Genomic DNA, 22,240 nt, shown 5'->3' with positions numbered 1-22,240 from the left:
GACTTGCACTCAGACCTGACGGCGGCGTGATTGAACTTTTTTCCTAGCGCAAGAACGATCAGATATTGCCAAATCAAGACTAGCGTATTATCGCGATCCCCAAATCCTTGGCATGTGCTTGGCTCGGTCTTGGCTGTTGTTATGGCAACGGATCGGATGTTTTGCTCCTTGCCAGATTCCCCACCAACAACTCACCACGATGCAGACTTCAGTCCTTGGGGTGGGCACACACACCTTGATCCAATATCGTCCTTTTAATTGTCCTTTTAATCCATCCTCTTGCGCCATCATCATCTTTCTCATATCTGTCGCCAACCACAGACATCCGTCTCACGACCTGGCCTCAATTGTGGTTGCAGGCTCGAGTTATCTCTGCTTTTCTCGACAGTCTTTACACATCATCTCTTATTACAACCCTTTCTCCACGTCGCAGCTGGTCTGTCTGTTCCAGGCTCAACCAAGCATCAGTCATCTGACGCCTTTGCATCTGTGCACCTTCCTTGCCAACCCACCTCGGTGGTCTAAGCTTGATAAACAATAATCCTATTGTTCAATACCTTCACCACAATGGCCTCAGAGGTGTGTCCACACTCATGTGTTGACACTGAATGGAAGCTCATCATCATCGCCACGTTTAGGTCCCACCTCTTCGCATCCAGAAGGGCAGCAATGGCACTTCACCATCAAAGCTGCCCCGAGTAACCAACCGTCCTTTGTCTGAGCTCAGCCCCATGGCTATTCGTAGAAACTCTCCTAGCTTCCCACAGTCAAAGGTAGGTTGTGTTGCCGTCGTGTTTGCATCGTTTCTCTGCTATCTCCATTGCTAACATGACCTGCAGTCACAATCCAAACTGCTCATCAACGAAACATCTCCAGCGGCATCGTCCCCATTCTCAAACTCCTCGCCCCGCCTCTTCTGGCAGGGAAGGGATCCCAATTCTCCCGCCAGAGAGAGCACCCTCGATCCCTCTCCATCCTCGCTCAACAAGCGATCCTCGATTGAGAACCTGAAGAGAGCTTCCAGAGTAAAGAACAGCAGCATGTTCGAGATCGAGCAAAAGAACAATTACGATCCATCGAGACCAACAATCCTCGACGGTCGACCACAGACAATGCAGCCCTACTCACCGAGATCTCACATTCGAGCCTCGGACACATTACGCAAAGAAAATATCGCACCTGTCGCGGTCAAGCCACCAGCGCAATCCCCACTCAGAGATGTGCATGATTCAGACAGCAATACCGTCAACGGAATCACGCCTCTTTCTCCCAGCAGACTCAACAGTTCCCCGGTGAAATCGTCTTTATCGAAGAAAACAGGCTCCAACTTCCGTCGCAGTGGCTTCAACCCTGATACAGGAATCTGGGAGGATGACGACGATGTCAAAAACAAGCAACTGCCTCCAGGTCGTGGACTACACCGCCATAACAAGAGTGTGACCTTCGATCAGGCCCCACCTCAAGTCAATGAGTACGAAATGACCACTCCAGCACCATCTTCTCTCGGATCAGAATCCCGCGAGGGAAGTTATGAGTCTGTGGAGGATGAGGATGAGGATATGAGCTTCGAGCGAGGTTCATCCATAGATCATGACGACAGTTTCGACGCTTCACTGGAAGACACCGACAAGACCCCAGTGGTCTTACCCGAGGACTGGCGGTTCATGAGTCCTGACACTGCCAAAAATGAATTGACACGCGCTGAAGATGACGTTTTCAATGACGATTGTGGTAGCCCTGAGCCTACCGCGACACCAGGTGCATTTCCCTATCGACCCCATCAGACCAGTGCTGGATCAGTCGACTCCAATGGCCAGACTCGTCCTCTTCCCCCGCTTCCCGCGGGAGTCAAGCCATCAAGTAACAGCCTCCTGTCTGGTGCGTTTGAACGTATGAGCATTGGACAGCGATCTCTTCCAACCCCGCCCATGGCTGCCGCTATTTCCAAGATTGACATCCTCAAAATTGGAAACAGCACGTCGCTGTCGCCTGAGGATCGTTTACGATTGATGGCTCTCCAGGAAGAGGAGCGAGAACGCCGAATGAGACGACTGGGCTCCAAGGATTCGAGTCCAGTTCGCGAACCCAGTGTAGAAGGCTCGGTCATCAATCATGGCGAACCTGGTCCTGAAATCTATACTCCGCGAGCAACCACACCGAAGTTATCCCGGGAATCCGTCTTGCAAGGTCTTCGGGCCGACGCAAATCAGGATAGCAGGGAGAGCAGCGCGGAGACGGAAATTTCACATGCACAGTCATCTAGTGTGTATGACCCTGATGTGCCAATCCCATCCACGGAAGACCAAACAGATGAGCGTCATCAGCCAGTGTTCATCAAACAGGAGGAATATGAAGAAGACCTCTACTCAATCCCTGATTTGTACGCCCGTGGCGACGTCTCCGAGTCTGAACAAGGTGGCAACCTCGATGATGACCTAACATCACAGTACTCGCAGGCCTCTACAGCGCCACTGCCTTTGCCAGACCTCAATGATGACGGACAAAACACCCCCAAGGCTCAGAGCCCTATCCGAGAGACGCCCAAAGTCAAAAGCGCGACTGGAGACCGGGTGTCTCTGCCTGAGTTCAATGATTTTGGCAAGGATACTGGTTTCGACATTGGACTCAGCCCTTTCCTGACACAGAATGAAGAGAAGCCGATGCCAGACCTTGCAGCGCTTCGTCAAACCATTCAGCGTTCGTACAGCCCCGAGGTGCAGACTAAAGGACAGCAAAGTCTCGCCACGCAGAGATTTCAACAACAATCGTATACGGTGGCTGAGCCCAAGACCTTTAGGGCTCAAGCAGGCACAGATTTTGGCAGAAGCCATGACCGGGCTCCTCTGGTGGAACAGTCGCGGTTTGATACCGACAGTGACAGATCAATGTCGCCATCCGAGAGTGGCTCGGTAATTGTGAATCCCAAAGAAGGATCACCTATCTCACCCATGTCAGCCGAGTTTCCAGACGATTTGGGCACGATGGAGAAGGAAACCAAGAAGGAGGGACTCGCCGGAGAGACGACTACTCTCCGTCTACCCTTGATGACGGACAGCAAGCGAGTGAGCAGTTTGGTGCCACTAGAGATTTCCCAAGGAGATTTAGAGGACGGGCTCGGACTCGGACCGGGACTGGAACAAGCCTTTGACCGGGTGGTCGAAGCACAAAAGGTAGAGTTTGAACTCTCTTTGCAACGTTTATATTACCCCTTTAACGGTCGATTCCCATCCTGTGAGGTGCCTAACCCCAAGGAGCCGAACGCTGTATGCCCATTGGAGAACATCCCTGTTCTTCCAAAACCGACAGGACGCGAGACATCATTCCCATACCCACATTTGAATTGTGCAGAAAGTCATCAGTATCCCGAGTCATTTGCTAATCGATCTCCCAAACGACAGCGAGGATATCTCATGCGGCAGAACACCAAGATCGTTGTGGCCAGCGAGCGGTTGTCCAACGAGGAAAGCAGGTCCCCCGGCTTGCCAGCAGTAGAGGGTGATCTGAACGACACTCAGGCACTCCAGGCGAACCAAGTGACGCCATCACCTCGTAAGACCAGTCAACCAACCTGGACGGCCGAGCCATGGAACGGCAAAGTTCGACGCAAGAGCATCCGTGTTGGTGGTGAAAAGGCCGTGGGCCATCGAAAGGCGGTGGGAGGGCCAGTGCCACCGTTGCCGGGGCAAGCCAGCAATGCTCAAGAGGCGCTCGATGCCGTGGCAGAGGATGAGGTCGGTGAAGAAGATGAGTGGGAAGACGGAGCAGAGCGGGGGCGACTGTTTGTCAAGGTGGTGGGTGTCAAAGACCTACAAATGCCATTCCCACAACGTAAGTTGAGCCAGAAACTTGACATTCGCCCACGACTGACAAGATTCAGATGAACGCACACACTTTGCTCTAACATTGGACAATGGGCTCCACTGCGTCACAACAGCGTGGTTGGACCTCGCCCGCAGTGCACCCATTGGTCAGGAATTCGAACTTGTGGTCTTGAATGACCTGGAGTTTCAACTGACGCTGCAAATGAAGCTGGAAGAACCCAGAGTGGAACGACCACAGTCGCCATCTAAAGCGCCAAACTCGCCCAAGAAACCAGGCGCGTTTGGACGTCTTTTTGGCTCTCCTAAGAAGAAGAAGGAAATGGAGCTCCGTGCTCAGCAAGAAGCACAAGCAACGAGACGGCCGGTGACACCACCTTCAGCGTATGAACTGGTGCAAGGATTGGTAGCCAAGGATGGGTCGTTTGCTCGGGCATACGTGACCCTCAGCGAGCATGAGAAAGAAGCGTATGGACGGCCATACACGGTAGACATTACGTGTTTCAACGAATGGGCATTGGAAGAAGTGGTCGTGGGCAGTTCACGAAGCAAGAAAGGGGTGACGCAATTGCAACGACGTCCTCCGTACGAGATTGGCAAGCTGGAAGTGCAGCTGCTGTACGTGCCCAAACCCAAGGGGGCCAAGGACGAAGACATGCCCAAAAGCATGAATGGGGCGATCCGGGCACTTCGGGAAGCGGAGCAGCGTGTGCAACAGCAAGCCAACATCCAGCCTTTCGAGGGATATCTAAGTCAACAGGGAGGCGATTGTCCGGTAAGGAAGACGTGGATGGCGAAAGGTCGAGTCAAGCAGGCTGCTAACAGGTGAATAGTACTGGCGACGACGATTCTTCAAGCTCTCTGGCACCAAACTCACGGCATTTCATGAGACGACGCTGCAGCCGAGGGCGACGATCAACATTGCCAAAGCGACGCGTTTGATCGACGACAAGAGTGCGCTGATGCAGAGAGAAACTTCGACCAAAGGCGGGGGACGTCGTAAGAGTGGTTTCGCGGAAGAAGAAGAAGGGTACATGTTTGTGGAGGAAGGATTCCGCATCCGGTTCGCGAACGGAGAAGTGATTGACTTTTATGCGGATGCGACCGCGGACAAGGACCAGTGGATGCAAGCTCTGTCACAAGTGGTTGGCAAGGGGGTTCAGGCGTCGAATGCTCCAAACCGCGGATGGATCGACATGGTTCTCAAGCGGGAGAAGAAATTGCAAGGAGAAATGACGCAGGGACCCCGAGCAAAGGGACACCAGCGCACGGAAACCTATCATACCAGCAGTGGGCTCACTCAGCATAGTCCGAGCAAGAACCGAGTTGCAATGGAAGAACGACATCGAAAGACCAAGAGTATGGTCGGATAGAAGGAGTCGAGGCTGAGGGTAGTGGGCGGAGCATGTGATATGAGCAAGACGCAATGACATTCGGGTGTCAGGGTGTTGATATCGGATTATGGGGCAACGGAAGGCGTTTTTGGTTTTGGGACAAGGCAGGACTGTAGCAGGGCTTGGTTTCTGTATGAATTGTCATCATCTTGTATGGGATACAACGAGGATTATGTGGCAGACGATTGGTCTGCCGTGATTTCGAATTGTGTTGAATACAACAATGTTGGGTCGTGAAATGTCAAAGTTCCAAGGTCAGTATGTGTGTGATTCGTGGCCAGAGGTTGAATCGTAAGCAGATGTGAGAGGGAGATGATGAGATTTGAAGATTGAGAGAATGAAGCAAGCAAGAAGAAGTGACTGCGGTGGTGATGATGGATGGTGGATGATGGGAGACTGACTGCAGTTGTAGTTGCCGTTGTGGCCGTTGTGGCCGTTGTTGCCTAATTTAATATTCATCACAAGGTAAGAGAAGAGGCAGGCACCGTTGTTGTTGACTGACCACCAATGTTCTTGCCAAGTTGGTCAGTACTTAGTCCCTAACCTGGGCCGAGGGGCGCGGAAGGTGCATCCCATCCTCTTCACCACGTGTTTTATATTCGTTGAAATATATTTGGCCTTGTCAGCCTTCTGGCCTCCATTCTTCATTAACATCATGTTTCGTTCCTGATCTCCCACACCCCCCTCATCGGCCATGGGAATCGTTCGGACCATCGCCCTCGTCATTCTGACCATCTCATTTATCGTCTTTGTCGCCTTATTTGGACGACTGCCCATTTTCAGGTAAGGGTCGCTCCGTCGCTCCCATCTTTCCGGGCGAAAAACCACTGACACACATCAAAGACGAACCCCAGTTCATTTCTTACATTCCTTACTATGGATCTACATCCCTGCTGGCCTGGGAATCATCGATGAGAAACTCACCGGTCGGAGACTCACCAACAGTCTATCTAGCCTAGCCAACTATCTCTTCAACGAGGCTCACCCTATCGTGCTGGTAAGCTGTCAATCTCAGCACCTTTCACCCCGCCTTTCCTCACACTTCTACCATCTAGGTTTTCTTCGTCCTCCTTCAAGTTGCTGGAGAAATCCTGTTCATCCCCTCCGCCTGGAGCCGATTCTCCCCAGTGGAGAAACTCCCTGTCCCCTTCCTAGTGGTCGCCCCATATCTGTTTCTTTACCTTTCAAGTACAACCTCCTCCAACATTACGGACAAGAACCATCAATCTGCCATCCGCGCCTACCCCTATGATTATTGTCTCTTCCATCCAGGCTACTTCTGTAGTACCTGCCACTTCGCCAAGCCCGCCCGCTCCAAACACTGTTCTCTTTGCAAGGCCTGTGTTCAGAGACAGGACCACCACTGTATCTGGATCAACAACTGCGTAGGCCGCAACAACTACCTCTGGTTCAACCTGCTTATTGCCAGTACTGCTGCCCTGATCGCTTATGGCGCTCTCAAGGGTCACTCAATCCTTGATGCGAGACTGCAAGCAAAGTTCGTTCCCCCAGCCCTGACGAGAGGCAGTTTGACGGCCAAGAGGTGGAGCACCGCCTTAACCTGGCACCAGTGGCTACAGTGCTGGGGCTGGGCTATCGGCGTCGAGTGGAAAATCGGTGCTGTCATGTTGCTCTCCGCCATGTCCTTCCCCCTCGCCACCGCCTTTCTCGTCTATCACCTCTACCTCGTTTGGGCAGGCATGACTACCAACGAGAGTGCTAAGTGGGCTGAGTGGAAAGAAGACGTCGAAGACGATTTAGTCTGGAGGGCCGAGATTGTCCGACTACGGGAGACCTATCCCAGACTACCTGAGGATGTCGAGCCCTCTCAAACAGAGGGTCGCTGGCCAGCCCATCTCACCGCCCGTTGGTGGATGGTCAGGACCAGAGATGGCACTCAACCTAAACACAAGACTCCGGGCAGTCAAGCGCCAGATGATGGAGACCCCTGCGACGAAGTCGATGAGAGGTGGGAAAAGGTCGAGAGCATAAAAGAAGTGGACAATTTGTACGACCAGGGATTTTGGGTAAACTTGGTTGACCATCTTTTCAATCGTGGTGGATAGTTCATGTATTTTCATAGTTGACTTGCAATGTTCTTCACACATGAATTTCCTTCTCCATGATCCTTCAAACAATCTTTGGTCTCTCTTTCCCCCTCCAAACACACGTCGTGCTGAGTGTCAAATTGCGTCCAAGGCGAGGGCCGTGAGGGGGCTGCTCATGTCACGTGAACACGCGTCATTCTAGGCCAACTGTCCGTGCAAGTGCAATAATCTGCAACCTCAACCCTTCATCGACACCCACTGACCTTTGTGAATCCCCGGTTCTAACCACCTGAGGGCCCGGTGAATGACGGTCGATCCATGAAACAAGCTGTTGGTACATCCACTATGCCCGCCAATGGCTTCTCGACCTGCCAAACGGCAGCGCCGCTCGACCCTCACCAACTCCGATGACAATCAAGACTATGTCCCACCTGCGACTCGAGCGTTTAGAAGTTCGACACAGCGCGAGATCACCCGGGATGGCAAGACCTCATCCAACCCATCGCCCACGAAACCAGCAAAGACCAAACCAGTTGCGAAACGGCAACCACCAAAACCCTCTCCCAAGTCCTCCCCCGATAAATCGAGAAAGAATAGTGCCAAGTCACCCAAATCGCCGGAAAAGTCAAAGTCCCTGCACAGTTTCTTCTCAAAAGTTACAGAAGAAGAACGCTGGAGGAAGAAGTCGCTTACCCCAGACTTGGTCTCTGAAAACGGCGAACTGGGCGACGACATCATCGAGGACGACGATCTATCTGATGAGACCCTCCAAGAGCTGGGAAGTCGGACAAACAAAGCTGCCACCTCTCTGGAGCGACCAAAGCCCCCAGTGTCTTCTGTCGCTAGTCTCAAAAATGGGCTTAGCTCTGCGCCCTCGAGCCAGAGATTCGTAAACCAGAATGTGTCAAATCATGTCAAGGTAAAGGTCGAAGATGAGGACGCCATGCTTTCGCAGACCCATCGCCCCTGGGCTGACCGATATGGGCCTCAAAGCCTGGACGAGTTGGTTGTACATAAGAAAAAAGTTTCAGACGTTCAAGGCTGGCTCCAAGGCAAAATCAGTGGGCGTAATCCTCAGGTATGCCTCCAATCATCTCATCCATTTTCGCCGTACTCACACCTCTTAGAAGATTCTTGTACTCAAGGGCCCAGCTGGAAGTGGTAAAACAACAACCGTCGCTTTACTGGCCAAATCTATGGGCTTGCAGCTTGTCTTTTGGCAGAATCCTGGAACCAATGAAGGCGGCCGGATGAACTCAATCGCCGTCCAATTCGGCGAGTTTCTCAACCGGGGCGGTCAATTTGAAAGTCTTGTTCTCGCCAAAGAGCACTCATCCTCCGCCTCAGACGTCCATGGCCGCATCCTCGTCGTTGAAGAATTTCCAACCTCAAACACGACTTTACAGTCTTTCCGGTCTGTTGTGCAACAGTATCTGGCTCGAGGAAGAGCGGGCCCTGGCCCTGGATTCTCCCCTCAACCACCGGTGAACGAACCTCCTGTTGTTATGATCATATCGGAAACTCTCCTTTCCTCATCTACTGCGCTCTCAGATAGCTTCACCGCCCACCGACTTCTAGGGCCTGAGATTCTCAACCACCCCTATGTCACCACCATTGAGTTCAACCCCGTGGCGACCACGTTCGTCTCAAAGGCGCTGGACCTTGTCATCAAGAAGGAAGCTCGGGATTCCAAGAGACGACGCATCCCTGGTCCGGCCGTCATTCAACAAATTGCCGAGATGGGTGACGTAAGAAGTGCTGTCAACTCCCTCGAGTTTCTCTGTTTGAGGAATGAAGACGGTTCTGAATGGTCAGGCAGGGTGGCCGGTGTAAAGGCCAAGAAATCATCCAAAGATGCTCTACCGCTCACAGAGATGGAGAAGAATTCTCTGCAGTTGATCAGTCAAAGAGAGACTACCCTTGACATGTTTCATGCTGTTGGCAAAATCGTTTACAACAAGCGAGAAGACCCGAGAGTGCAAGACACCCGTGCAGAGCCTCCACCGAAGCCTCCGGACCATCTCCTACATCTTTATACGCCCAAAGCGTCCCTTGTTGACTTTGATGCCCTGCTCAACGAAACAGGGACTGACATACAAACGTTCATCTCGGCCATCCACGAAAACTACATTCTCTCATGTAACGGCGACTTGTTCGATCAATCATTTGACGGCTGTTCCGAGATACTTTCTGCTTCCGATGTCCTCAATCCGGACAGTCGGCCCTCCCGCCGTGCCATCAACAACCCCAATGCGTCCATAATCCAGGCCAGTCTTCAGGCCGGTAGTTCTGACACCCTGCGCCAGGATGAAATTAGTTTTCAAGTCGCGACAAGAGGTGTTTTGTTCAATCTCCCTAATCCGGTCAACCGTGCAAGTGTACCGGGCGGCAAGCGAGGCGACAACTTCAAGATGTTCTACCCACAGAGTCTTCGCTTGTGGAAAACCATCGAGGAAACAGACAGTATTGTGGCCATGCTCTCGCATGATGTTGGCGCAAACCATTCCTCCGGCAGCAACAACACTTTATCAGCGGCTGCAGATCAAGGGGTTGCAACATGGCGATCTCGCGGGATTGGGAATGGTGTGACTCCCGTGCATATGGACGTGGGAGATGGTCGATCTGATGAAGAGGAGCCGCCTTTGACGTATCAACTCCGCCGCAGCAGAGATACAATGATTATGGAGATCCTTCCATTTGCTCAGCGCGTCCTCTCCGCCCGTGCACAGGATACCAGGACCTTGGACCGAATCACAAAGTTCAGACCCAGTGCTTTCAACCCCTCGCTCGCCGACCTGGACGGCGACGTTGATCTCGAGGCAGAGGGCGAGGTGGACGCATCGTTTCACGACGATCGTGTGGACGCAGGTTCGAATGCCACTGGAGTTGCATCCTTAACAATGCCTCCACCACCATATCCATTGTTGTCTAAGAGCCGATTCCAGACTGCTGGCCTCCCGAAAAAGGGATTAGGGTCGAACAGCGCCCAGACGACGACGGCACCAACTCCGGCGATTGAGACGTTGTATCTTGAAGAAGACGATATCGTAGATGATTAGTTGACATGATCATTGTCCTTGTATGTTGGCTCACGGGCAATAGCCAACGGCTTCATATAACCACTGTTTCGGTGTCCTTGGGGACATTGCATCGTTTGATCCACACACACTGCCATTCAAACCATCTCTAATTAAGTCTTGCTCATCCTCGATGGTTTTTCTGCAGAAAATACATCATGTTGGGGCAGCGGTGGTCAGAGACTGATCCTTCACCCGTGCTGGCGGGTATTTCTATTTACACTAATCCTGCCCGTCGGAACAAAGACTCTCAATTCATACTGCGCGGACTGTCACCGTCACTTTTCAAACCAGCCATCCTCCCGAATACGAAACGCAAAAGACACCGCCGTGGCTGCAAACAAGCCCATACACAGAGCAGTCGTGCCGTACTTGTCGTAGTACCGACCGACGGTCGCCCTTCTTTTCCGAATCATTTGCACCCGCAGCCAATAGATTGCTACACTATAGATCAATGCTGCACATGCCACAATGGTGAATCCCCACGCCGATATCAGGCTGACATTGTCGCCAAAATTGAGCAGTGTGGCCGCAATCGATCCAATAATGATGCTAAACTCGAGCCACGAGAGAAAAGTCCGCTCTGCCGCGAAGTAGACCTTTGGCTCGACTCGCACCGGCACATGGATCCGTTTCCCCTTTGGCGCCTTGAATCGTTTGACTGTCGAGACTTGACCGTTCAGAGGATTGACGCCACCAATCCCTCCATTCTGAGGGAGAGGCGTGGTGGTTGGAAGTTTGCTCAACGCACTGAACATTGTATTGCCGGCCAGTCGGACGTGGTGTTGCAGAACAAGAGGATAGAATTTCCAAGATCCCGATCGGCGAGCTTCTTCAAGCCGGCTCTCAGCACGGTCTCCGTCCTCCTCCTCTTCCGAGTCATAGAGGTACTCTTGAGGACCTACTGGCAATGCTGACACGCGTTCTTCTTCATCCAGTGAGTTTCCTGGTGCAGGTTGGAGACCTCGTGCTTCGTCCTCTTCCTGGGCTCTGCTATGCTCGTCCAAGGCCCTTCTGGCAGCCTTGAGACGTCTGGTTGCTTCATCGTCGCCTTCATTGGAGCCATTGGCGTACGGCGTGGTGGCGCCGGTGACTTCTCCGTCCTCGAAATCTTCGTCGTCGGAGTCGTCCACATCACTGGTGGAGTAGCTGGCGGTGTTGGCAGGTCTCTCGATGCCAAATTGGTGGGTGATGGGTTTTCGGATATCGACGTCCATCTGCGGCATCCAGAATGGCAGTAGATTGATTCTGTTGGGGAACATGGTGGCGGTACCGTGGATGAATTTGGAGAACTTGGGAACGGCTTCGACCAGGTGGCTGGACGTCAGATCTCGGACCCATTGGGGAGGTTCTTGCCCCGCCTGTGTTTGTAGCTTGACTTCGAGGACTGCGTAAGGAAAACGTTCGACATCTTCTGGAGGTAATTGGGAGAAAGGCCAGTCAATACCAATGTCCATGCGTCTCCAGTTATTGCCAGACCTTTGCCTCCCATCTAGATTGTCCTCTCGGGTCATGGTCAACTCAGTATCCAATGAGATACGCACGCGAGCGTCACCGGGAAGTTGAAAAGCAGTTCTGTGATAGAATGATCTTGTCACAGGCACGAGTTTTCGAGTGATGACTCGATATTGAATCTCGCGAGCCAACTGCTCTAGGTCTTGAATCTCTTTTAGACTCTTTTTGCCCTCCTTGCGCATTTTAGCAAAGGCATCCTCGACCGTGAATTCGCCTCGCATGAAGGCATTGACATTTTTCTCCTTGAGAGTAAATCTGGCTTTGACAGACTTTTCGCCAGTCCAGTCCTCACGATGTGTTTTCCTCTCGACAAAAATGGTTTCGTTCTCCATGCCGCCATACCAACGCAGACGGATGGCTTCGGCGCCTTCAGTCTTCTTCAGACGGCCTTCGTACAGCTCCCAGGTGTCGGTGTTGTCGTAGTAGATTGAGGAGATGGCAGAGTCCCTCTCCTCAAATTCTTTGTTGGGATTGAATACCAAGACAGGCAAGTGCTTGAGGACGATGAGTTTCAATTCGGTGATGTTGTCGGCATGAACCCAATACTTTGTGGTCTGACGGACAAAATTCTGCTGACCACCACCGGCGGCACTGTCACCTTTGACGGGATTGCCTCTTGTACGGACGAGGTCGTAGAGTTTGGAGAGAGTGACAATGAAGGCATCGTAGTTATCTTGAAAGAAAGGTTTTGCTTTGAGTCTGGTTGCAAAGGAGGGGCGAAGGTACATGTTGGTCTGTTTGTCATGCTTCTTGATGATCTTTTGGAAGCCGGTGTAATTCAGTTGGGTGTATTTTGCCAGGTCGTGAACGTCGGCGATGATATCGCTAAGGTCGGCTTCGAGAAGCTCAAAGTCGCCTTCGAGGTCTTCATCGCTCTCGGGGTCTGAACTATTGAGCTGTTCTTGCCTTTCAACCACTTGTTTGACCTCGGCTTCGGCGGCCTTGATGCGAGACACTATCTCCTGGCTCTTGAGCTTTTGGAAGGTGAAGACCTTGTCGAGTTCGGCCTCGAGTTGTCGAATGAAGGAGGCTTCGTCGTCGTCATTCCAAGGCTCCCGGTCGCCGCTCTTGCCAGAGATGTGTGGTTTTTTCAAGGCATCTTTTAGCTCGTCGTAGGAGATATAGTGCCAGTAGTAGTCTTTAATGAGGGACTGGCGCAGCTGTTGGCCGAACCTGCAGGTGATAAAAGAGTTAGCTTGGATGTCCCGGGAAACTCGCAGCGGACGGTCAGGATGGGGTTCACATACTTCATGCTGTCAAAGACCGGGGGTTGACTCAGCACATGAAGATATCGTCAATGCCGGTCCAGGATGAGGGTAGAGAGAGCTCAGAGAGGCGCAGGAGATGCGGATTGAAGTAGGAGAATGCAATGAAGCAAGAGTGACTGCAAGGTTTGGACAGTAGAATGAGTTTATTAATTTTACAAGAGTGAAAAGGATGAAAATCTTTGAGCTGTTCCTGAACACAAGGAACCTGGAGCTCGTTGGTCGCTGTGGTTATCTTCCATGCTGGTACTTGATCAAAGCAACTCCAAACGACGCATACGGGAGTTATACTTTGATGGCTTCCTCGTCTTGTCTCTCCAATCAAAGACGACGTTGAAGAACGTGCAGCTGCCGTCCAGGCCTGCTCCATAGATCTAGTCCAAAAAGGGTTAGACATTGAGGGGTGGAGATAGGGTGGAGCACAGGAGTTCTAGACTGCTTCACGTGCCGCTTCACGTGCCACTTCAGAGGCTGGAAACCAACGTCTTTTGCGTTTGCATCTTTTGTCTACTGAATTGTTACAACTGATGCCACTATCAAAATACCCGGCGAGATCAGCGCAAAGAAATCGTGTGTATTCCAGATCGAGTGAGCTATGAGTTATGACTACCACTGACATCATCCCATCATGAATCCTCTGAATCCTCGCCCCTTTCCTACCACACTTGTTTGAGCTTGGTTGTCAAACTCACGGTACACAGGGCGTAGTCCGTAAAGATCACGGAGAACGAGCTGGGAGTCGTAGTTCACCACCCATGACCATCCTCATGGCCTTTTCGTCGAGTAAGTGTTGCAAGTCGTTGCCTGGTGGGACAAAGAAAATCTCACGTGACATCCAGTCTCTGTGGGCAACTATGATGACTACCTACCTGACCGTCGATTTCGAATTAGCCAGACCCCGACCTCATCGATATCCTGAGGTCCACCAAGTTTCCAAATCAACACTCCAAGCACCACAAGTCCCCCTCTTCTTCTCTAGATCACAACTCGACTTGCCAAAATCCCAAAATCCCTTATGCGATCACCTTTCCCCCACCCTCTGAGCCATTCAAGTCAACTCTAGGCAGACACGCTCCTGTCAAGGATAGCCATGTAAGGCTGAACTTCCCACCCATCGAAATCGGCCAAACCGGCCGCATCTGGCTCAGATAGAGTAATCTTCTGCTGGATCGCTCTATCATTCGAGAGTGTTCTCTAGTGTTCTCTTTGCGTTTTCCTGTCAACTTTCATTCATCTCGCCTCTTCGATATGCCCTCTCCTCTTGATTCCCCCGCGTCGACGATGCCACCTCGCCAACTCCCACTTGAGATCATCTACTGGATTGCTCAATCATGTCCCGGAAAAACCCTCAAATCAATGCGCCTGGCATCCAAGACCATGGCTCAGATAGCCGAACCCCTGCTGTGGCGCCATGTCGTGCTTGTCCCCAATTCCTGGTGCATCAAAGCCTTCATCGACACTGTCAAATCATCCACATTCCTTCAACATGTCATCACACTTAGCTATGATGCTCGCTTTCCCACATTTTTTGAAGTCATCAGAAACTACAGGGCTGACTCGAGTATAGAGCAGCCCAAAGATGATGCTGCTCTTGTTGAATCAGTCTTCGACAGAGCCACTAACAGCTGCTTTACCACCAACGAAGACACCAGCATAGAGATCGCCTGGCTCTCAAAGGTAATTCGCATGTTCCCCCACCTCAACGAAATTATCATTCGAGAATGTGATCGCTTTGGCGCGATTATTGACCCAGTATCAATTCCACATTTCTACGACAAGATGTGCACAATGGTTAATATTAACCCCTGCAACGTCAACTTTGACAACATGGGCATATTGGCCGGTAGATCATACACAAGGTCAATGCTGATGGCAGTCTTCACCACGGGTTGCCCTTTAAAGATCGTCAGAAGTACCACAGCTGATCTCAATCAGACTTTTGCCATGCACCGTGGTGAAAAGGCCTCTACGAGTTATCTGCTCAGCATCTATGAAGACGTCGTGGCCAATCTCTCCATTTTGGAACTATCCTTCTGTCCCAGAGGCTCTGACCGTTCCCTCTCGGCAATTCAATTCATGCTGAGCGCCGCTACCCGACTCAAATCACTCTCCCTCAGTCTGGGAAATGATCCTTCCACAAATGCATACTTGGCACAGGATGACATGCCTTCACAACTTGGCGACATTTTCAAGACACGCGCGGGGTCCCGGGCCTTCAAACCAACACTTCCCAACCTGGAATACCTAGCTCTCGACGGCTGCATCAGCCAGGAAGAAGATCTGATTCATTTTCTTAGCATCCATTCTTCCACTCTGCGTCATGTGCATTTGTCGGATATGGCCTTGCTTGTAGTCCACGAACGACATGGCTGCTGGGTCGAGATCATCAAATCAATGCGGAGAATGCTCCAACTATCATCAGCCACCTTTGATGGATGGTTCAGTAATGGTGGACGTCAGCACTGGTTTGTCATCAAAGACAGGGTGAGCCCCGAGAGACTCAAAACGAAAGTCGAAAAGTTTGTTGTGAAACAGGGCTCTCGTGATTGTCCCCTCGAAAGAGTTGCAATCAAACCCTACGAGAACGACGTGGGCGCTGTTGTCAACGCAGAAGAGTGGGAAGGTGACCTCTCCTGGACCATGGTCTACAATAGGTTCGAGAATGGTGTAGAATTCTTTTGGGGACTCAACACTACAATCTTTTCTGAGGTATCCTCAGTGGCGGGAAACCCCATCTTGCCTCCATCGCCTCCTTCACTTGACATGATCAAAGCAAAAGAGCAGCCTCCAAGCCTTAATGAACCGGTATACAACGAAACACCCCTGCAGTTGCACGATCAAACGGGGCTGCAAACATGGCTTCCCGATGATGACTTGTCAGAGGATGATTTAGGATTTCACACGGGACTGGGAAATAATACTAATACTGGCTTCCTCACATTATGTCATGTCAACCCAGAGGCCTTGTCATATGTCAAGGGGAAAGCGACGAATTGTGAGTGGACCATCAATGGGAGCGTTGCCATCCCTCCTGAGTCTACTCTTTCTCCGACGACTTGGGCTTCTAGCTCATCTGCGTCATTTTCTGGCAGCATTGTCAAGCAGTCATGATGCATTACCCGCGATCAAATCATGGTTTGATCATGGGTCAGATGCGGATGCGCGAACGATGCCTCAGGGTAAATTTAGCTGCCCAAAGTTCATTTGACAACCCGCGCGTCGAGTTGGTGTAGCGAAGCCACAATCAATTTGCGGTTTTCGCAGTGGGCTGCTTCGATGATGGCAGAACAAAGTATGGAAAACGTCTCTCCGTGGAGGAGGCATGGAAAATGCAAATCATGGACAACAAGGGCAACCGGCAAAACTCTTCGCATGGGCTGCGGCTAGTGTATACGGGCTATGAGACAATTCCAATCTAGGCATTATCCCATAACAAGTCTTGATTCAAACTTGATCTCTTTGTCTTTCATCGTGAGAGCGCCAATCCATGGTTGGGCCGCTCGCTCGGCCTGTGTAATAATATATACAGTTTCGCTCCCGATGCAACTCCATTTCCCCGTTTCTGGTCCAGCGCTGCGGGTTCACAATTCTCCATCCGCCCTGAAAACATCTTTGATATGGTAGGGTTCACCCACAAGGCTGGTAAGTCCAGTCCTAGGCTCACACGTCGCCCTCTGATGGCCTTCATATGTTTGTGGTCCGGCCCGGGGAACCTTGCTCACGTCATAACCGGCAACGGTGGCGCTGTCTTTGAGAGCCTGCAGCAACTTGACTGTGGTCTCAGGAGTCAAGTCCTCATAATAATCATCATTGATTTGCACCATAGGTGCATTGACGCATGCACCGAGACATTCAACCTCGAGTAGGGAAAATAGATTATCCTCGGTGGTATGGCCAGAGTGGATGCCGAGGAAATCCTCGCACGCCTTGATGATCTTGTCGCTTCCACACCCACCCAGCATGCACGGGGTCGTGGTGCAGACCTGCACAAAGTACTTGCCCACAGGTGTTCGATTGTACATGGTATAGAAGGTGGCCACTTCGTACACTCGCATGGGTGGCATCTCGAGCATGCGTGCAACTTCGTTCATGACACTAATAGAGGTAAAGCCATGTTGACGTTGGCCGAGGTCCAGTAGTGGCATCACTGCGGCTTTCTTATATTGTGGTGGGTATCGTTTGAGGATTTCATCGATGATGCGGAGGTTCGTTTCATTGAATTTGAAAGGGATACTGGGATTGTTGTTGGGAGTGTTGCGATGCTGAGATGAATACCAGAGTTAGCGGATACACTAGCAAGGTGCTGTAATTGATATTGAAGGGTCTTTGCAACATACCACCGAGAGGGTTTCGCTGTAGGTTGTGGGTGTTGAAGAGAATTGTCGAGGATGGAAAGATGGGCGGCTTCTGGGGGTCTTGGACGCAGCGCGTGTCGCTGTGCGCATCAACTGAGGCACAAGCTTGGAGGCCATGGTGGAAGATGGGCGTTGAAGAAACTTGCCTCCTGTCCGTGGTCCTGGAGTGACTGCTCAAAACATGGAATTGATGGTGTAGATGTGCCGTCTACATTAATCATGTGGAATTACCCAGGGAGCTTCCTGTAGCAGCTTGAGCCAATCAACGTCGTGCGAATTACCGTCGGTCGTCACTGCATTAGGGATTGCGCTTTTGGTGGCTGAGGGAAGGTGCACCGAGACCCCATAGACTTCACCGTACATATCTCTACGGTAGAACATCCAGCCGCAGAGATGCAATATCCATCTCCGCAGGTCATGGACGACTCCACGCTGGCCTCATAATACCCTCGAAGCAGCGTGTTGGAGACACTTCTTACAGGACTGCACATGCCACCACATCCACCCAACCTTTTTGCTCAAGGATGAGGTACTCGGCCGTGGTCAGCACCGTCCTCGGCCTGCTCGCCAGCATCACAACAGCAGACTCCAACCTCACGACAGATCAGGAAACGCAACAGAAAATCCTCCAGAGTGATTTCACCCCTCCTTCGGTATTTGAAAACACAAATGTTGTTCGGACCATCAACTTGGAAAAGGGATATGTCAGAGAGACGGTCAATGTTCTCGTGACCAACATCGATAAGCTTGCACAATCGGAATATTACATTCCATTCGAGTATGATGTGATGGGCAAGATTGGTGGCTTTGATGCCCGTGACAAGAAGCATCCTGATGGCGGACCTCTTGAGACGTATATTGCCTCACTTTCAGGTCTTTCGACATTGGGCGGAAGTCTCTCAAGGTAATCATTTATTGGTCTTCGTGCTATTGTGAGGTGCTGACGCATATAGCCCAACCCAATACTATGTCGTTCAGCTCCCTGAGCCCCTCGCTCCCAAAGCCAGCATTACTCTGAGCATATCCTACCACGTTTTAGGCGTCCTCACTCCTCTGCCAGCGGCTATCAAGCAAGATGAGAAGCAGTATCTGACCTACAACTTCTCCGCATATCTCCCGAGTGTCTACAAGACGATCAAGCAAAAGACCAAGCTCAAGTTCCCGAATGCCGACGTGCCCGAGTACACCAAGACCACGGGCTTGACCTCGGCAGCGGATCCAGAAAAGCAGGGTTCTTCATTTACCTATGGAACATACGACACGACCAAAGTTGCGCCAGGGGCGACCTATCCGGTCAGCGTCCGATATGAATTTAACAGACCCGTTTTGGTGGCCAGCCAACTTGAAAGAGATGTCGAAGTTTCACACTGGGGCGGAAATCTGGCGACGGAGGAACGATATTGGCTCCGGAACGACGGTGCATCACTGGCCAACCATTTCTCGCGAGTTGCCTGGAGCCACCAAAACTTTTACATCAACGCCGGACAAGCAAGCACCTCTGCGGTGCGGGAACTCAAGGTGCCGTTGAAGGCGGGTAGCGTCGATCCATATTTCACTGATGACATTGGCAATGTGTCGACGTCGCGATACCGACCGAACAAGGTTCGAGAAGCCAGTCTTGAACTCAAGCCTCGTTATCCCATCTTTGGGGGATGGAAATACAGTTTCCGAATTGGCTGGAACAATGCGCTCTCGTCTGTACTTCGCAAGCTCAAAACTCCCGCCGATACTTATATCTTGTCGGTGCCTCTGATTGAAGGCCCAAAGCCGCAGGAAGGGATCCAGTATCAAAAGCTCACTTTTCGCGTGATCCTCCCCGAGGGGGCATCTAATGTTCAATGGCAAACACACGGTGGCCACGGGGTGCCACTGCTTCGCGCGGAGCAGGGCCTTCACAAGACGTTCATGGACTCGCTGGGACGAACTGAGTTGAAACTTTCGGCTAGCAACGTTGTGGATGAATCCCGGGATGTTACTGTGCTGGTCACATACGAATATCCGTTTGTCGCATCGTTACGGAAACCAGCAACGATATTTGCTGGATTGGCGGCAGCGTTTGTCATTATCCATCTGCTCCTCTCAGTGGATACCAGGATAGGAACAAAGGCGTAATGTCCCGTATATTCGATGGGTCGATGGGTCGATGTCTTGTCCTGGTGGCATAGGACGTGTAGATTACTCTTTTTCCTTTTGGGACCATAGATGGAAAATCAATGTTGCCGTGCAAGATCGAAATCGTACATGATTTGGCATGGCGTCAAGAAATTCTTCCAATGTCTAGGGCAACACTTCGGATTCGGAAGGGATTATGTCAAGTTCTGAGGACCAAAAATTATGACCATTTAAGCTACCAAACTCGAAGCAAAAGTCCACAGCAAATAACAATCACCATGATTTCGGTGAAAGCAGCAGGTATAGCTGTACTTGGTCCAGTATTAGTTTGGCCTTTGGCAGCCCATTCAAGGTAGTCGTCAATGTACTCCTGCATACCGTCCGCGTCTAGATCGAGTTGCGAGGGCTCCGAGAAATCTGGACATGAAAGATCCCCTCGGATGCTGCCGTTATTTTTCAAGTCAACGAACGGGCCACATATTGTTGGCGACGTCTCTACGCCAATCGTCAACTCCCCGCCTACTCTGTTTAGTTCCGGGAAAGTGATGTGGGAAAATGGTCCTTCCAAGGCAACATTTCCGGCCACACGCTCTAACTCTGGAAAATCAAGAACCTCAAGGGAGGTATTGTTCCGAATTGACAGGTCTAACCTGACGTCCTTCAACTGTGGGAAGCTCATAGAATCGAGCAATTGATTGTTGGTGATGATCAACCCACGATTGTTGGTGATGGTAATCTGTGGGTCATACCAGGTACCGACAGTCTCCAAGGTCGGCGCACTCAAAGTACTCAAGCTGCTTGCGTTGACAGTAAAATATCCAATGACATTTTTCAAGGCCGGCACCGAAAGGGAAGATATTTCTTGCAGTTCCAAGTGCCACACTTCTGTGAGGTCGTTCAAGCGGACAGCCACTCCTGGCCGATTCCTCCTCAAGGCGACGTTGAAAGATGCATTTCGAAGGGCCAACATCTCGAAGGTCTCCAAATTGGGATTATCAGAGATCTCGACAAAAGTGGAATACAGCAATCTGTCGTTGGTAATGTTGGCGAGGGATGTGTTACGTATCTCGTAGTTCCAATCAAGCCTGGAGACAGTGGACAGGAAGTGAGCCGTCGTGAGATTCGGAAGGTGATTTAACCGGACCCTTTCAGCGTGATCGAATCGAGGCATGTCAATGGTTGTTAGATTGACCCAGCGGGATAAATAAAAGTCGTTCACAACCCTCTCGAGCTTTGGAGCCGAAAGTCGCCAGGCAAGAATATTCTCGCCGACATCGAGGGAGAGCAAGGATCCATCTACTTGCTCAAGTATAGGGAATTCGATCTCGGGAGGCAGAGTTGGCCCATATTGAATCACGATATCACCTGAGACCGTGGTACAAGCTTGAGCGGCCTCTAATGTATCTTGAGAGTTGATGATGATGGTGAAGTTTGAGCATACGCTTGGTGATGACTGGGCATATACTGCCAGAAGTAAAGCAGATCCAGTGCCAATTATAGAAAGGAGACGGTGTAACATGATTGCTTTCTTGAGAGAGCCATATGAGAGAAATGATATTGAGAGTTGAAATGTCACTTTCCTGGGATGATCTCATTCATTTGTATCGCGTTTGGCCGGGCTGGGTCTTTCAACCGAACCGCGAAGGCTTGGGCGGGGCTTGGTGTCAAAGCAAAGAGGACCGAGGAAAGGAGAAGCTGTTGAAATCCTATGGCATTCAAGCACCACGGTGACAGTCTTGATAGCGCTGGCGGCATGGCAGTCTGGGCACCAAGACCTTGTTGAATATAGCGCTCGATGCACGGGAGGGGCCCCCTCGGCCCATGCGTTGAGCTCTTCGAAAAATATGCGGAATTGATGAATGTCCCTAAGGCTGACAAATGCTCCACATATATCAATCATATCATCGTAAGATGAGCTCAATACCTAGTTGAGAGGAGGCGAGGCGAGGCGAGTAGGGTTAGGGTTAGGATTGATGCTGCAAGCATGTGCAAATGCTAGTTGTGTATAATCCGTTCACCTTCAACCACCTCTCACCTCGACACTCGCGTAACTCACGTGTCCTATGGGAAAAAGAGGGAGAAAACAAATCTTTGTACGACAGACACCATTGACTTTGCGCCTCTCTAGATTCTCGTCGTCAGATGGGGATCTGCCCAGGCTTATTCTTGATGGCTATGCTAGAAGACTACTTCTCACGTTGCAATTATCCGCCACGGTAAAGCTTACATCCTTTTTTTGAAGTACAAGTTGCATTCTCCCGACTTTGGTCGAATAGTGAAGAACTCAACATGTGACATTGACTCAGGAGTGGTGTTGGCGGCGCAGGACACTTCGTACCTTCTGAAGATGTGGCCTAAATGAATCCGGAGCTGCATATTGCCCAAACTGCACCCCAAATTTAGCATCTCATCTTTGCATTGACAACCAACCGGGGAGGTGAAGGTGGAGCTGGAGGTGAATCAAACTTACTTCAATCCAATGCATGCTCGGGGTCCTGCGGAAAAGGGCAGGAAGTTCAGCTTCATTGCCGGGGTAGGATCAGCCCACCGCTCGGGGAGAAACCTGTATGGGTCCGGATATACGTCCGGGTTTCGGTGCTGGGTATAGGCCTGCATGCCAACTATTGTCCCTTCGGGAATATGCGTTCCTGCAAGA

General features: G+C 51.2%; 8 protein-coding genes across 9 annotated transcripts; 5 read left to right on the top strand and 3 right to left on the bottom strand.

Moving 5' to 3' along the window:
- Nucleotides 1-260: 260 nt before the first annotated feature.
- On the top strand, nucleotides 261-5,453 carry PV10_07878. 2 transcript variants are annotated; one of them, XM_016372834.1, is made up of 6 exons: nucleotides 261-579; nucleotides 639-773; nucleotides 840-3,170; nucleotides 3,399-3,828; nucleotides 3,878-4,593; nucleotides 4,652-5,453. In XM_016372834.1, exons 1-6 carry the CDS (start codon nucleotides 568-570, stop codon nucleotides 5,189-5,191), a joined length of 4,164 nt encoding a protein of 1,387 aa, XP_016222166.1. In that variant the 5' UTR covers nucleotides 261-567; the 3' UTR covers nucleotides 5,192-5,453. The 2 variants fall into 2 exon arrangements, with proteins under 2 accessions (XP_016222166.1, XP_016222167.1); XM_016372835.1 differs by having other exon boundaries at nucleotides 261-773.
- Nucleotides 5,454-5,767: 314 nt separating this feature from the next.
- On the top strand, nucleotides 5,768-7,322 carry PV10_07877 (uncharacterized protein). The gene is made up of 3 exons (XM_016372833.1): nucleotides 5,768-5,995; nucleotides 6,056-6,209; nucleotides 6,268-7,322. The coding sequence occupies exons 1-3, from the start codon at nucleotides 5,907-5,909 to the stop codon at nucleotides 7,276-7,278; spliced, it is 1,254 nt and encodes a 417-aa protein (XP_016222165.1). The 5' UTR covers nucleotides 5,768-5,906; the 3' UTR covers nucleotides 7,279-7,322.
- A 202-nt stretch (nucleotides 7,323-7,524) lies between these two features.
- On the top strand, nucleotides 7,525-10,712 carry PV10_07876 (uncharacterized protein). Its single transcript, XM_016372832.1, has 2 exons — nucleotides 7,525-8,338; nucleotides 8,388-10,712. The coding sequence occupies exons 1-2, from the start codon at nucleotides 7,616-7,618 to the stop codon at nucleotides 10,317-10,319; spliced, it is 2,655 nt and encodes an 884-aa protein (XP_016222164.1). The 5' UTR covers nucleotides 7,525-7,615; the 3' UTR covers nucleotides 10,320-10,712.
- On the bottom strand, nucleotides 10,408-13,369 carry PV10_07875 (uncharacterized protein). Its single transcript, XM_016372831.1, has 2 exons — nucleotides 13,100-13,369; nucleotides 10,408-13,025 (listed from the first exon to the last, which is right to left on the bottom strand). The coding sequence occupies exons 1-2, from the start codon at nucleotides 13,102-13,104 to the stop codon at nucleotides 10,616-10,618; spliced, it is 2,415 nt and encodes an 804-aa protein (XP_016222163.1). The 5' UTR covers nucleotides 13,105-13,369; the 3' UTR covers nucleotides 10,408-10,615.
- A 1,029-nt stretch (nucleotides 13,370-14,398) lies between these two features.
- PV10_07874 (uncharacterized protein) lies at nucleotides 14,399-16,228 on the top strand (the record flags this gene model as incomplete). Its single annotated transcript, XM_016372830.1, has 1 exon — nucleotides 14,399-16,228. One exon carries the CDS (start codon nucleotides 14,399-14,401, stop codon nucleotides 16,226-16,228), a length of 1,830 nt encoding a protein of 609 aa, XP_016222162.1.
- A 178-nt stretch (nucleotides 16,229-16,406) lies between these two features.
- On the bottom strand, nucleotides 16,407-17,664 carry PV10_07873 (uncharacterized protein). The gene is made up of 2 exons (XM_016372829.1): nucleotides 17,455-17,664; nucleotides 16,407-17,379 (listed from the first exon to the last, which is right to left on the bottom strand). Exons 1-2 carry the CDS (start codon nucleotides 17,587-17,589, stop codon nucleotides 16,699-16,701), a joined length of 816 nt encoding a protein of 271 aa, XP_016222161.1. The 5' UTR covers nucleotides 17,590-17,664; the 3' UTR covers nucleotides 16,407-16,698.
- A 263-nt stretch (nucleotides 17,665-17,927) lies between these two features.
- On the top strand, nucleotides 17,928-19,907 carry PV10_07872 (uncharacterized protein). The gene is made up of 2 exons (XM_016372828.1): nucleotides 17,928-18,376; nucleotides 18,426-19,907. Exons 1-2 carry the CDS (start codon nucleotides 17,997-17,999, stop codon nucleotides 19,582-19,584), a joined length of 1,539 nt encoding a protein of 512 aa, XP_016222160.1. The 5' UTR covers nucleotides 17,928-17,996; the 3' UTR covers nucleotides 19,585-19,907.
- On the bottom strand, nucleotides 19,820-21,103 carry PV10_07871 (uncharacterized protein; the record flags this gene model as incomplete). Its single annotated transcript, XM_016372827.1, has 1 exon — nucleotides 19,820-21,103. The coding sequence occupies one exon, from the start codon at nucleotides 21,101-21,103 to the stop codon at nucleotides 19,820-19,822; it is 1,284 nt and encodes a 427-aa protein (XP_016222159.1).
- Between the last annotated feature and the right edge of the window lie 1,137 nt (nucleotides 21,104-22,240).

Source organism: Exophiala mesophila, assembly GCF_000836275.1.
Source record: "Exophiala mesophila strain CBS 40295 unplaced genomic scaffold supercont1.5, whole genome shotgun sequence".
NCBI lineage: Eukaryota > Fungi > Ascomycota > Eurotiomycetes > Chaetothyriales > Herpotrichiellaceae > Exophiala > Exophiala mesophila.
Note: the sequence above shows the minus strand (reverse complement) of the source record. Positions and strands in the feature narration are given on the sequence as shown.

Bases quoted from the DNA above. Each gene is read 5' to 3' on its own strand.
- PV10_07878 (XM_016372834.1), top strand. The intron at 3,171-3,398 runs GTAGAGTTTGAA...CCCAAACGACAG, and splicing joins GGGTGGTCGAAGCACAAAAG to CGAGGATATCTCATGCGGCA. The intron at 3,829-3,877 runs GTAAGTTGAGCC...GACAAGATTCAG, and splicing joins ACAAATGCCATTCCCACAAC to ATGAACGCACACACTTTGCT.
- PV10_07877 (XM_016372833.1), top strand. From the start codon at position 5,907: ATGGGAATCGTTCGGACCATCGCCCTCGTCATTCTGACCATCTCATTT. The intron at 5,996-6,055 runs GTAAGGGTCGCT...CACACATCAAAG, and splicing joins GGACGACTGCCCATTTTCAG to ACGAACCCCAGTTCATTTCT. The intron at 6,210-6,267 runs GTAAGCTGTCAA...TCTACCATCTAG, and splicing joins AGGCTCACCCTATCGTGCTG to GTTTTCTTCGTCCTCCTTCA.
- PV10_07876 (XM_016372832.1), top strand. From the start codon at position 7,616: ATGGCTTCTCGACCTGCCAAACGGCAGCGCCGCTCGACCCTCACCAAC. The intron at 8,339-8,387 runs GTATGCCTCCAA...CACACCTCTTAG, and splicing joins TCAGTGGGCGTAATCCTCAG to AAGATTCTTGTACTCAAGGG.
- PV10_07873 (XM_016372829.1), bottom strand. From the start codon at position 17,589: ATGGCCTCCAAGCTTGTGCCTCAGTTGATGCGCACAGCGACACGCGCT. The intron at 17,380-17,454 runs GTATGTTGCAAA...TATTCATCTCAG, and splicing joins ACAGCGAAACCCTCTCGGTG to CATCGCAACACTCCCAACAA.
- PV10_07872 (XM_016372828.1), top strand. From the start codon at position 17,997: ATGAGGTACTCGGCCGTGGTCAGCACCGTCCTCGGCCTGCTCGCCAGC. The intron at 18,377-18,425 runs GTAATCATTTAT...TGACGCATATAG, and splicing joins TTGGGCGGAAGTCTCTCAAG to CCCAACCCAATACTATGTCG.